General features: G+C 35.1%; 1 protein-coding gene across 1 annotated transcript in view; it reads right to left on the bottom strand.

Annotated features, from left to right (window-relative positions):
• Positions 1 to 12,039: 12,039 nt before the first annotated feature.
• Positions 12,040 to 15,477, bottom strand: part of LOC144966371 (sugar transporter SWEET1-like) — a 22,425-nt gene continuing 18,987 nt past the window's right edge. The window contains exons 6-7 of the mRNA XM_078902751.1: positions 14,802 to 15,007; positions 12,040 to 12,213 (exon numbers count right to left, since the gene is read on the bottom strand). Coding sequence (XP_078758877.1) covers positions 12,174 to 12,213; positions 14,802 to 15,007 — 246 coding nt within the window. The 3' untranslated portion in view covers positions 12,040 to 12,173. The remainder of the gene's footprint in view (positions 12,214 to 14,801; positions 15,008 to 15,477) is intronic.

Here is a 15,477-nt window from a genome sequence, read left to right as displayed (position 1 = left end):
GAAATACTTATCTCAATGTAAAGTATAAAACCTCAGCAGACTATAATTAAAAAACAAAGTTCCCTTTTACATAGCACACATAATACCTGGTAGGTGTCTTTCCTAGTGTTTCCACATACATAATAATATTGTCATTCATTGATTAAACAGCAATAAAGTTGCTATAACGATACAATTATAATTTGTAACTTGTTATGATCTCATGGATCTTACTAAATATATAGATATAAAATCCTTTACTGCAACAAAAAAGAGGATAACAGTCAGTATATGATTTGGATGGAAACACACACACACACACACGATTTGGATGGCTCCACACATACAGAGAGAGAGAGAGAGAAAACTTCTGAACAGATTTTGATACTGATGCTAATCAACTTACTAAAACATGTCAACAGAAATAATTCAATTTACAATTAATTAATTAATTAATTAAGACTACTCCTCTTACATCACATGGGGAGGTAGAAAAGTTGGGTTTTTTTTTTTTTTCAAGCAATCAAGGGAAAATTGAGTAACTTATTATAATTTAATCAAGAGCTTACAAAATGATGTTAATAGAATGGATAAATAAAATGCCCTTTATTCATCCCCTCTAGGGTATATTCCAAGGGAAGACTGGAATAACCCAGGCGTCAGCGCCGCAAATTGAGCTAGGGCGAGGTGACTTGCTCAAGGCCACACAGCGCAGCGGCGGGTGATCAAACTCGGTACCTTCCGGGTACGAAGCAAAGACCGTACCGCTGAGCCACGCTGTCCCACAATAGAATGGATAACTGATGCAATTTACAAATTATCAAGACACGATGTACATTGGAATGGGCTGACTAAGACCAGTCCCCGTATGTGGCATGCTGACAGTATAGGGTGGTGCCAGAATCAGAAGAAAATGACTTAAAACATGCTATATTTGTAAATACAAAAAAAAAAAAAAAAAAAGAGAAAAAAAAATAAGGAAAAGATTTACTCAAATAATTAAGAGGTGGTATGTACCATTTCTCAGTTTTAATTAATTTTTTTAATGCTGTAATCCATTTTTAAAAGATGGATGCGGTGCCAGGCACCCACGCCCCTGCTCCCAGATAGAAAATTCTGAAACAAATATGTATGGGGAAGGATGAAATTTATCAAATGGTGTACATTTTACCATATTTGTTCAATGATTTTCGGGGGCACATAATTTGGGGACTGGTCTTAGTCACCCCATTCCACGGTTCCGAATCGTAACGTTAAACGAACTGGGGGTGGGGTGTGCACATATATTAACAACAAATGGTGCCACCCCAATAACTGTCAGATAAAGAAAATGTATTGTGACGATGATATTGAATTTATTACTGTTTCGTCACGACCATATTATCTACCCCGGGAATATACTCATGTCATCATCATCAACGTCTACATTCCACCATCATCAGACAACACCACAGCGAAAAATATTTTGAGGAAAGAAATACAGGACATTCTAATTAAGTCACCCGATGCCGTATTGATGGTCACTGGCGATTTTAACCAATGTAACGATTTTACTCTCCCGGGACTTCATCAATACGTGGACTGCGAGACAAGGGACAAAAAAACATTAGATTTATTCCTGTGTAATATTAAAAATAGTTATAAATGTTTACCCCGTGCCCCATTAGGTTTATCTGACCACTGCATGCTCTTGCTACTCCCCACCTACCGCCCTGTTTTTAAACGTGTAAAACCAGTAAAGAAAAGTGTACAGATCTGGAATGGAAGTGTGTGTGAAGATTTGCGTGGTTGTTTTGAATGCACTGACTGGAATGTTTTTATCGAATCATGTGATAGTGTGGATGAGCTGAATGACTGTGTGAGTGAGTATTTAAAATTCTGTGAACAGCTAGTGTCTTGTAAAAAAGAAATAAAATATTATCCTAACAACAAGCCTTGGATAACAAAAGATCTAAAACTTTTATTGAACCAAAAGAAAACTCTCTATACTAGTGGAAACAAAAAAGATCTGAAAACAAAACAAAAAGAGATAAAGAGGGTAATATCTAGTTGTAGAGATAAGTACAAAAATAAAATTGAAAAATGCTTTTCTTCTGGGGATATACGGGACACGTGGCGGGGGCTTAAAACTGCTGTTAACTATAATCCAAAGCCCACGATTATATCAGAAGATATCGAAATTGAAACTTTAAATAAATTTATTCACGTTTCGACACAGCAAACAAATTTGATATTGAAAATGAAAAACATAAATTAGACAGGGCTTTGGAAGATGAAATGACTATTGAGGTCAGTGAAGAGGAAACGAGATTCGTATTTTCGAAACTAAACGAGAGGAAGGCTGCTGGGCCGGATGGATTGAAAGGAAAACTATTAAAAGAATGTGCCCACCAGCTTTCCCCCATTTATACACATATTTTTAACTGGTCCCTCCAATGCGTTTCGATCCCTGAAATTTGGAAAACTTCAAAAATTATTCCTGTTCCAAAAAAAGAAAAACTTGAAACTATGAACGATCTCAGACCTGTTGCACTGACTTCAATAGTCATGAAATCTTTAGAAAAACTTGTTCTTGTTAAAATTAGGAATCAGTTTATGCCATTGAGTGATAGTCATCAATTTGCTTACAAACCAGGACGTGGCGTAGAGGATGCCATTTTGCTGTTTACAAACAACATCTACAGGCATCTAGATCACGCTAGGAGCTATTGCAGATTGCTTTTTGCAGATTTTTCTTCAGCGTTCAATACAATGCAACCTCAGTTGGTTGTTCAAAAATTGACTAGTCTGAATTTAAACAAGTATATAATTGCTTGGGTGCTCGAATTTCTTACGGAGAGAGCACAATATGTTCAATTAGGACAAAACAAATCTTCCTGTATAACTACAAATACTGGGGCTCCTCAAGGTTGTGTATTGTCCCCTGTATTATTCACAATATACACGAATGACTGTAGAAGTCAAAACCTGAGTGTACCTTTAATAAAGTTTGCAGATGACACCGCTATTCAAGGCCTCATAACAAATGGCAACGAAGTGGCTTATAGGCAAGAAATTGATAGATTTGTGTCTTGGTGTGATGCCCCCCACCTAGAGCTTAACATAAGCAAGACAAAGGAGCTAGTGATTGACTTTAAGAGAGTGAAGGAACCGATAGAACCGTTAAAATTAAAGGACCAATTCGTCCAGCGAGTTCCTCACTACAAATACCTTGGTGTAACGATTGATGACAGGCTCAAGTGGGATGAACACTTGAAAATAATTAGGCATAAGATGTGCAGACGTACATATTTTTTATCAAAACTCTCTCAGTTTAGAATAGATAAAACCCTCTGCACATTATTTTATAGAGCAGTAATCGAAAATGTTTTGTCATTTTGTATAACAGCTTGGGGAGGCAATTGCTTAGCAGTGGAAAGGAACAAAATAAATTCAAATATTAAAAAATCCATTAAACGCTATATAAATGATGTTGACGATGTAGATCTTTTATACGAGAAATTTTGTATAAATAAAATAACTAAAATATTAAATGACCAGTATCATCCACTAAGACCATCAATTATTATGTCAGAAAGAAGTGGTCGCCCTTTCTCTATTTCAACGAAAACAGAGAGACACCGAAAATCTTTTCTGCCGTCCAGTATTAGGCTTTATAACAACAAGCAATAATCATTTTATATAATTATTTCTCATTTTTACTTTTGAAAAATATAAATATTAATTTATTTGTTTTGCAATCTTTTCAATTTTCAATTCATAGTGACAGTTTTAACTATTTTACAGTGTTGAAATTATTCATATTATAAAGCGCAGCTCTGGTTATAGAGCTGCTCCTTTTTTATATATATACATCCTATTTCCATTGTATTTTTATCTTATGTGTAAATTATAACACGTCTGTACAAAAAATTTCCTTTTTGGGATGCAATAAAGTATTATTATTATTATTATTATTATTATTATATATTATTATTATTATTATTATTATTATTATTATTATTATTATTATTATTATTATTATTATTATTAATGCCGTAACATTGGGTGTCATGGATGTGAACAATCAACAGATGTATTTACATTACGATACTAGCATTACCTTAAAGACTAGACAAAAGGGAGCTCTACTTTTCATTGAAAGTAAAGTATTTAAAATCTGACTAGAAAATAAAATATCACAAACAAACAAAACACAGAAGATTTCAAACGTAAAACCCATCACAAAAGTATAAATTATTGTATTATAATACTTTATAATCTCATCGAAGAGTAAGAGTAAACATGTAAAATGTTCAATGTATCAGTAAGTCAAACGAACTGTTTTCTGTTTGTTGTTTTTAAAAATAATTTTGTGTTTGGCTAAGAATATTAATGCTCAACTGATCAATCCCAATTAGCAAAATAAATTAATACTAAGCTCTAAAATTGAAAGCGGTTAAGACATAATATCACAAATATTTGCCTTCCAGTGTTCAAAATAGATCTCATTGGCAGCTAGCTATTGGGAGTCGGATTAATATAAATAAATGCACAAACAAAACAAAAATGTAAGTAAATAAAACCATTGGCCAGATTGCTGCCGCGATAAATGTTACTTATTAGAACTTTGAGCATATGTTTTACAAGACAGTAAAAGAAAGTACATATAAACGTCTAACATTTTAAATTATACACATGGGAATATGGGAATTTCCAGGTGATCATATGTAAATTACAGCTGCTACTGTTATTTAGGAATCGCAGAAAAACTGGAAAACTGTAAATACAGTCTGGATATAATTAATACCATAGGAACAGTACAATGGTGGATGCAATATTGATTACATAATAATAGGCATTCCAGATTGTTACACATATACGACGAAATCTATTTTTTCATGATCAATTCCAAATACGACATTTATATTTCAAACTTCATGAAATTAAATAATATCACATGAAATTTTTTTTAATGTGATCATTTTGTATGGTTAGAATTTTCACAAGCCATGGCTGAATCTTGGAATTTTTTTTTTTTAATCACCGATATGAAGTGAGTAATAATTATCTTATAGATCATTGATTATCAAGATTAAAGCACTTTGTTCTGATGTCTCGTTTTATAAACAATGTAATCAACATCAATTAGTGATTCAAACACTAGAAAATAATGATCCCTGGAATTTGATAAAAAAGATAAACATTTGATTATGTGAGCAAGGTGATGGCAAATCATTGACTTGCATTGCATTATTTATTATCGTAAATAAAATGCATGGAGATTATCAAATAAGAACAATGAGCTCATGACATTTTGGATAAACAAACCTGCAAGTTAGTACCAGTCGTAGGTATAACAACAGGTTACAACTGTAACAAATATAACAGGTTAATATGCATACAAAATAAAAACAATTTTTAAAAATCAACTATTCCCTTGGTAGGAGAGCAGAAATATACTCCTGAACCCTCTCCTTACCAGCCATTTTCAGAATTTTCCTCAAAACTGCACACCCACCTAACACAAAAAACAGACATTTCTCACTCAAACAGAAAAACAGAAAGCACATTCTATATATAATATTGTTCGCAATATGAACTCTATTACATAATGTCACGTTTTTATAGCTATATAAAAAAAAGAAATGAAATCTGGATGAGAAAAGTGACGGTTACATCGTAACAATTGTGACGATTTTCCAATAGGTGGTAAGGAGAGGGTTAAAGCAAATTACAAATGTTTGCAATTTAAAATAGGTTACAACTTCACAACTGGACATTAAAAATTAAATTCCAAATCGACTTTCCATCATCATGTATGTCGAATGCAAACCATAATCAAAATATTCTGCTTGAAGCCGTGATGCAAATAAAAACGGATGTAAAATATTGTTAAGTTTCAATAAATATCGTTAACTGTTAACATTTTAGATGTTTCCATTTTCACAACAATGATTAACCAGTTAACTGTCGTACTCTGGAAAAACTCGTAACTATTTAAAAATTTGGCCACAAAACTTGTCCTTCAAATATCGATTGATTTAATGAGCCTCATCTTGGCAAAAAAAAAAAACAACTTACAAACCTGGGACTCGCGATGTATGTGGTCATAAGATGATGAATGAAGTCCCTTCTCAGGTGGGAACAATTTTGGTGTTATTTATTGATCAAGCACTAAGAGGGTAATTACGTGGTCATAAGATGAAGGAAATATAAGAGATGCAGTTGGAATTAATGACAGAATATATTTAAAAATATAGTAAAATAAAGGGAGTAAAATGACTCTTATAAAAGATACAAAACAAAGTAAACGGCGTTTCGGCATTTGGCCTTCTTCAGGCAAACAAGCAAAGGAAATATGTTATATTGGCATTATAGTTAAAACATTATAGGTAAAAATGTGTGTGTGTGTGTGTGTGTGTGTGTGTGTGTGTGTGTGCGTGCAAGGGAAAGAAAGAGAGAGAGAGAGAGAGAGAGAGAGAGAGAGAGAGAGAGAGAGAGAGAGAAATAGAGCGACAAAGGCCATTGGCCGAAACGTCGTTTCACTTTGTTTTGTATCTTTTATAAGAGTCATTTTTACTACCTTTATTTTACTATACATTTTATTGACTCATTGAAGCACCTCTAGATTTTTGGTATTTAAAACATAAGTAGATAGTACAAGTACTAAAATATCTTGATTGTATTCGTTGCTCTATTACATAATAATAATATGTGAATGGAGAGAAAAATAAAGTGAGTTAATGTGACTCATATATAAGGGAACAACACAAAACAAACAACGTTTCGGCCCTTGGCCTTCGTCAGGTGATAAAAAACACAAACACAAATATGTAAATTTACAAAATATCACAAAATATGTGATATTTTGTAAATTTACATATTTGTGTTTGTGTTTGTTTTTGTTTTTTTGTCTCCAAGGGCCGAAACGTTGTTTGTTTTGTGTTGTTCCCTTATATATGAGTCACATCTACTCACTTTATTTTTCTCTCCATTTTATTGGCTCATTTAGGCACCTCTAGCTTTAATAATATATGAAAACTTGTTAAAATTGACGGTAGGCTAGTGATAATATACCACAGAATAAAAAGGCAATATATTGGCTTAGTATGCCTATTATAGCATGCATTCCGGGTTTCATTTTCTGACTCCTTTTGATAAAAAATGTCTTTTCTTTGAAAGCCCTTGGACTTTTAAAAAAAAGTAGAAGACAAATAATTGACGTGATGCATTATGGAGAAAATGGTATATGACTGTTTTGGGTTTCCCCTCTCTATTAAAAAGATTGAGGAATGTATTCCAACACAGAATTTAGAATGATGAAGAGAACTCGATTTGTAATAAAACAATTGGCTTAAAGGTGGAAATGAGTTATTCAAATAATAAATATCTGAAATATATTAATTCTGATCATTTTGGATTTTAATTCAATTTTCTTCATCAAGTTCATTCCGACGTAATACCTAATTGACACTGCGGCTATGTGGTCATGTGGCATGTCACTCGCTTTCGGATCGGAGTGTTTTGGGTTCGAGCCTCGCTTGGCGCACAGTAGAGTCTTTGGAAAAGGCTCTTACTCACATTCTCTTACCGTACCCAGGTTAAAATGAGTACCTGGCCGTTAACAGCATTGTCTCTGTCGGGAAAATTGTAATATCGCCTAACAGGCGTTGTGTCTCGTCCTACATGTTAAGTGTTGCTGTTGGCTGGGGACCCCTTGTAAAGCGCGTTAAGCACATTTAGTGCATATTGCGTTGTAAAAATGCTCTAGATTTTGGGGTCACATTAAGGCATTAACTATGTATGTGCTTAGGATGGGCCTGATGTGAAAATAATTGGCACGAACAGACTGGGACAGGAGAATAATATAAGAGATCTCTAATTAGCCGACAATATTGTGAGTGGGTTTAACTAAGGCATACTAAGTAAAGTGTAAAAAAAAAGGAATCAAGAAAGACATTTGTAACTACCTTTAGATAGTTGGTGGGAAGGGGGTGTTTTGGGTGTGTGATTTAGTAAGCGTCAACATCTAAGAACCATTTTTTTTCTTCATTTTTTTGTTTTGGTTTTCATGTGTTCGTTGTGCTTAGGTAATAATTCTTTTTATCGGGATACATTTTTAGAATTGAAATAAATAATATCAAGCGATATTTTACTTCATAGACATTGACGAGCAAGCGTGCGCACACAAAAACATACATACACACAAACACACACACAAACAATACACATGCATGATTGATATTGATACATAGGAAGACCGTAATTTCCCTGCCATTATTAAACAACAATTTTACACAGCTAAACGTTCTACAATACAGCTATCTACACCTTTTAGAGACCTAATTACCTACATTGAATACAGGCATACTATGTCCAGCTTAGTCTGTCGACATTGGTAGCGAAAGGCATTACATCAAATCTTGCAAAAAGGCATTCGTAATATATAGTTATATAGCCATGTCAAAACAAACGATATTTAATAACTGTTACTTTGACAGACAGGAAACAATATGCGTTACAAACAATCATCATCATCATCATCATCATCATCATCATCATCATCATCATCATCATCATCATCATCATCAAAATGATCATCATCATTATCATCATCATCATCACCACATCATCATCATCATCAGCATCATCACCACCGCCATAATAATAATAATAATCATCATCATCATCATCATTATCATCATCAATCAATCAACTTCATGACTCCAACTAAAATTGGTATTGTAAGCAGTTAATTTTAAAATGGCTCCGGTGTGATTATTGTCTTAATACAAAAGACTATTTCATCAGAAATCTAATTTTTTATTCATGTAGAGTACATATTATATTAGATCAATTACACAATCGTCATGTAAATGAAAATAAAATGTTTTTAAAAAACACTCAAAATTATGGCGAGTAAATTAACTTTTAGTGAAGAGTTTGGACTTTTATTTATTTTAATGTATGGACCTCAGACTTTAAGACTTAATTGAATTATAACAACAATGCCAATATGGCAGGGAAGTCGTGACGTCAGACCTTCTACTCTTCCGGTTCTAAAATCCTTGGAAGTGTGTATGTAACAAGATCTTCGGAGGACTAATAATGAATAGGTTACATAACGAGTCATAATCATTGGGTTGCAATATTATTTTTGTAGCAGGTATTGGCAGGTTTATAGGATTACGGGAGGTAAAAGAAGGAGGATGGATGGTCTTTAATAACGACCAGCATAATATATCTAAACCAGTAAATAAGATGCCATCACTCTGAAAACAGGAGATCAATTTCACAAGGTATGTATCCAGTCCTCCGGAAGACTGGTTTTCCCGTTCTATTTTTAGACATCACACTTCTGTTTCCTATCACTTAATGTTTTACTGTGAAGTGAGTCTTGTCCAAGGAATTTACCCAATGGAAACCGTACGGAAGGTCCTGGGTTCGAGCCTCGCGCTCGGCGCATAGTTGAGTCCTAGGAAAAGGCTCTTTACTCACATTCTCTCACCGTATTCAGGTGGAAAATGAGTACCTGGCCGTTAACAGAGTTGTCTTTGTCCGAAAAAATGTAATATCGCCTAACAGGCGTCATGTCCCGTCCTACATGTTAAATGTTGACCAGGGACCCCTTGTAAAGCGCTTTGAGCACATTTAGTAGATATTGCACTATATAAAGCTCAATTTAAAAAAAAAATATTTCAATGATGATGATATGGTGGTGGTGGTTGCAGTAGTAGTGGTAGTGATGATAATGTGGTGGTGGTTGTAGTTGTAGTAGTAGTGATAGTGATGATGATGTGGTGGTGGTTGTAGTAGTAGTGGTAGTGATGATGATGTGGTGATGGTTGTAGTAGTAGTGGTAGTGATGATGATGTGGTGGTGGTGGTTGTAGTAGTAGTGGTAATGGTAATGATATGGTGGTGGTGGTTGTAGTAGTAGCGGTCGTGATGACGATGTGGTTGTGGTGGTTGTAGTAGTAGTGGAGTGATGATGATGTGCTGGTGGTGGTGCAGTAGTGGTAGTGATAATGATGTGGTGCTAGTGGTTGTGGTAGTAGTGGTAGTGATGATTTTGTGGTGGTGGTTGTAGTAGTTGAGGTAGTGATTATGATGTGGCGGTGGTTGTATTAGTAGTGGTGGTGGTGGTTGTAGTAGTAGTGGTAATGGTAATAATATGGTGGCGGTGGTTGCAGTAGTAGTGGTAGTGATGACGATGTGGTTGTGGTGGTTGTAGTAGTAGTGGTAGTGATGATGATGTGCTGGTGGTGGTGTAGTAGTAGTGGTAGTGATAATGGTGTGGTACTGGTGGTTGTAGTAGTAGTGTTAGTAATGATATTGTGGTGGTGGTTGTAGTAGTAGAGGTAGTGATGATGATGTGGTGGTGGTTATTGCAGTTGTAGTGGTCGTGATGATGATGTGGTGGTGGTGGTTGTAATAGTGGTGGTAGTGATAGTGTAGTAGTAGTGGTAGTGATGATGATGGAGTGGTGGTCGTTGTAGTGGTGATGATGATGTGGTGGTGGTGTAGTGGTAGTGATAATGATGCAGTTGTGGTGGTTGTAGTAATTGCGGTAGTTATGAAGTGGTAATGGTGGTTGTAGTAGTAGTAGTGACAGTGATGATGTGGTGGTTGGAAAACGCATTATAGGTTATTATAATACATGATTACACACATTCATTTTTTGACAGCTTCATTGTGCCATAGATATACGCAACAGTTCTGAATCATTTTATTGTGGATTTTGATATTGTTTGTTGTTTTTCTTGTGTCGTTATGTTGACATAGAGACCGAATGAATGGTAATGCTTACATTCCCAGCCCAAGATATAATGGCGCTGAATGCTTTCATTGGTGGACACTTTTTAGGCTTCGTACGTATTCTCATTCGTTTAATTCTATGGTCTTGTCAGATTAATTTATTTAACTCTCTCCTTACCGATCATTTTCAGTATTTATTTTTTAAACTCAAAAAAGCTTTCTACAAAACAATTTTATGTTCTTATGAATTAAACAAAGATCATTGTGATGTACAAAACAAATCTGAATAAGAAAAATGTATATTGTGCCGTAACAAATGTGACGATTTTGCAGAAGGTGGTAAGGAGAGGGTTAATGCTTTTGTAATTTTGGTTACAAAATAAAACAAATTCTACCGTAATAGTTGCACAAATCTCATGCCAAAAACGTAGACATGGTGATATTTAATATCATCAGTCCCACTTTCATAATTTTTATAAAACATATTGTTGCCTACATTTTGACATTTAAAAAAAAAATCGTATTTTTGTTGTTCTATAATAGATATCTAGATAGAACGCAACAATTTTTTTTAATGCATGGCTCAAATTTTTATTAAGGCCACGACTTCCCGCCGGCATCCCCTGGCGTGTTTCGTTTCATTTTCATACGACGGCACGACATGCTCTAGAAGGCAAGCGTTAAACTTCTAAAACGATGAGTTGCGCTGTAATTTTGAGCATTTTTTTAAAAAAATGCCCTATAGTGTGTTAATAAATATTTATCTTATCGATAACAAATATGTGACCCATCATCTCATAACGGTATTATTATGTCGGTATTAATAGAAAAGTGGTAAGACCTGGAAGGAGATTAAAAAGTTAGCTCAGGATAGAGAAGGATGGAAACTGTTTGTATGTGGCCTATACCCTGACCCAGGGTGAAAAAGCCAATGATGATGATGATGATGAGCATTAATAGAGAGTAAAATAAAGGGAGTAAATGTGACTCATAATGTGAAAGATACAACACACATTAATTAAACGTTTTGACCTTTAGTCCTGTTTACTTTGTATTGTATATTTGACACGAGTCACATTTACACCCTTTATTTTACTCTCCATTTTACTGGCTCATTTAGTTACATCCAGTTTGTCAGTATTAACAAAACGCAGAAAACTAGGTTTTTAGTTTAAACATTGAAATTTGAATAAGATTAAAACATATCAAAAATAGTGAATGGAATTTTTTAAATTGTAAAACAACCAGCATATTGTTATTCGTGAGATCTTGACTCTATAATCAATTTTCAAAATAAAATTCAGCAGATTGGCTGAGGTGGCAGCGTGGCTCAGCGGTATGGTCTTTGCTTCGTACCCGAAAGGTACCTAGTTCGATCAGCCGTGTGGCCTTGAGCAAGTCACCTCGCCCGAGCTCAATTTGCGGCGCTGCACTGCGGCTGACGCCTGGGTTATTTCAGTCTTGCCTTGGAATCAATCCTGGAGACAAATTTCCCCTAAGGGATGAATAAAGGGAGTTTAATTTTATTTTTTATTTTCTTTCATGCCACTGTTTTGAGGAATAAATGCATTTGCAGCAATGTACTGCGACTTAAGACAGGGTAATTCAGTCAGTGAATGTCTTTTAAAAATAGCATGGCGTGTGTGTGTGTGTGTGTGTGTGTGTGTGTGTGTGTAGGGGGGCGGGTTGACCCATGGGAATGAGTAAATGGAATTTTTGAATTGTAACTATACACTTCTAAGTTGAATGGTTCTGCTATGCTTATTGTGCTATAGACCGCTGCAGACGATATAGACACATTTCCATACAGTCCAAGTTCCATATAAAACTCCCTCTGTTTTTCTTCAAAATTTAGATTTTCAAAAATTATCATCACCGCATAAAGCCAAGAACTAATTCACACCCAAGTTGAATGAGTTTTTGTGAATTAAAAAATATTTCCGCTTAGTAATAGATAGTAAGACTTACAGAGCCTAGGTGTTGTAACCACTCGGCTATCAATGTCACATAACAATACTTTTGAATGGGTGGTCAGGGGTGGGGCATAATTTCAATATCAGTGAATACACTATTGGGGGTCCCGATAGCTCAGTTGGTAGAGCCCTCGCTTCACACGCAAAGGGACCAAGATCAATCCCGGGTGCAGTCGAGATTTTTTTTCTAACCCCCCTGTCCACCCAGCAGTGAATGGGTAAGGTATAAAAAAAACTGAACAAGCGTGTATGAAAGGTGCCAGACACAGCAAGAAAGAAAAATACAAGAAATTAACCATCCCAAAAAATCAGTCTACCTCGACTGGGGATCGAACCTCAGACCTTCTGATTACCGGCCAGACTATAGACGTGTTACCATTACACCACAGAGGCTCCAGATAGTTGGGATAATTTTAATACCTATATTCTTCACTATTGAGAAGATCTGAGGACAGATATGGTTGGAGGGACACTGAGGCCTGGCACTTAATGATGATGATGATTCTTCACAAAGGTTTTACGCTGTGAACCCTCGCTTGCATCAAACGACACTTACAGTGAATCAAACAACAGTGAATGGGTAGCGGAGATTTGGCGGAAAGTACTTTGCGACTTGTGTCTTATCCAAAAGAGAGCAAGTAATTGCTATTGTTCGTTTCACGCGATAGAAACCGGGATAAACTTCGGCTCCATGACCCAATCGCTCTAAAGGACTATTTTTATTTTAAAAATACACTATTAAAATCATTTACATATGTGACCCATGGCCTCAATCTGGTATTAAGTCGGGGTGAAACAGGCGACGTGGATCTAAAGTCAAAGTGATCATTAACTCACTCAATCCTAGAGATTTGCTATTTTTCAAAGTTGGAGAGAATGTATTTTTAAAAAATTAGCATGTGCATAGATAGTTTTATTCAACTACCATTAACATCGAAAAACTATAAAACATTAGGTTTGATACTACACCTGTAATTTGTCTCAGAAAAATGTAATAAATAGGCATGGGGTAAAAGTAACCCGGGTAAACTACGGATATGGTCGGTGTTAGGGTTGAGTGAGTTAACCAGTTAATGTACTCTGGAAAGACACATATTAAAAACATTGTCCAGAAAACCTTTTTTCAAATATCGATCGATTTAAATGACCCTCATCTTGGCAAAAACTCTCAAACCTGGGACCTCGCGTCATACTCATCAAACATATAAATTGATTTTTTAAACTCTATCTCAAAAGGAATCAGTACATGGTATAACATAAATTTGTTCAGCAAAACAAGCTGTAAAACAGAGCATTAGGTTTTCATAACTATAACATACAAAACAATTTCAAATTTTGTGATGTATAAAAATAAATCTGAATGATAAAAACTGTTGGCTGTATCGTAACGCATGTGACGATTTTCCTATAGTTTGTAAGGAGAATGCTAAACTTATTATGACATTTTAGGATGTTTTTATTTTATTCAATTTACATTATACATTTAAATCAATTATACATCTCTCTGACTATAAATTTAGTTTTCAGCGTATAAATCTCCCCATTATAATATCGTTTTGATACGATGGGTCACGTATGTTACTATAACAGTGTTAATTAAATTGAGCATTATATAGCGCAATATCCACTTCACGTGCTCAATGCGCTTACAGGGGTCCTGGTCAACAGCAACATTTAACATGTAGGACGAGACATGACGCCTGTTAGGCGATATTACAATTTTTCGGACAAAGACAACGCTGTTAACGGCCAGGTACTCATTTACACCTGAGTACGTGAGAGAATGTGATAAAGAGTCTTTTCCAGGATCAACTATGCGCCGAGCGAGGCTCGACCAGGACCTTCGATCCGAAGCGAGTGTCATACCACTAGACACATAGCGCACAGTGTTGCACTAAGAAAGGAATGGAGTTATATACTGTACTATAAATAAATGAACAAGTGTGTATGAAAGGTGCTAGACAAACCAACGAGGTCGACTGATTTTTTGGGATTGTTTTTTTCTTGTAATTTTCTTTGTTGTTCTGTCTGGTACCTTTCATACACACTTGTTCAGTTCTTGATCTAACACCGGTGCTGCTCCTTAATTTCTTAATAATTTGATATTTACTGTACTCCATTGCGAAGACTGTCCCTGGACTTGATTCTGTACACCTCCTCGTGGAATTCTGTGGCTATGTTTCCATTTGCGTCCTCTTTCTCTGTGAAAACAACTCGCTTTTCGGAGACAACTTTCTTCTTGGGTGTAGAGGTAGAGTACATGAATACAAGGATGAATTTGACAATGTTCACGATCAGACCTGGCACAGCCGATAACTGTGGAAACAGCCAATCAAAACAGTGTAATTAGTTCCGGGGCGGTTTGGGTCGAATTAGGAAAATCCTTCAAAAAATTGATTTTGATATTTTGTTGGAAAGCGATGTTTTATTATCTTAGAAATAATATAATTAAAGTCTAACTTTTTGAAATAAACCATCAGGCACGAAAAACACAGTCGAAAAATGTACAGGTTGTAAGAAAAGTGTGAAAAACGGAAAGCTATTTTGCTATTTTCTCAATATGTCATTTTTCTAAGGGTAGGGGATACTGTGTCAAACGTTTCTCAGAATCTATATAATGAAATTGTCTGAAAATTTCCACAGTTATCACAAAGATAATGTATTATGTCACCATAGAGATATTTTGTGTATTTTGAATTATACTCCAAATTATAAATTTTTAACATCAATTTTGTCATAACATTTTGATTCTCAAATTTGTAATGTTCTAATAAAAATTTCATAAT

This window comes from Berghia stephanieae, chromosome 2 (assembly GCF_034508935.2).
Source record: "Berghia stephanieae isolate SIO BIC M18660-M18661 chromosome 2, UCSD_Bste_1.3, whole genome shotgun sequence".
Lineage (NCBI taxonomy): Eukaryota > Metazoa > Mollusca > Gastropoda > Nudibranchia > Aeolidiidae > Berghia > Berghia stephanieae.
Note: the sequence above shows the minus strand (reverse complement) of the source record. Positions and strands in the feature narration are given on the sequence as shown.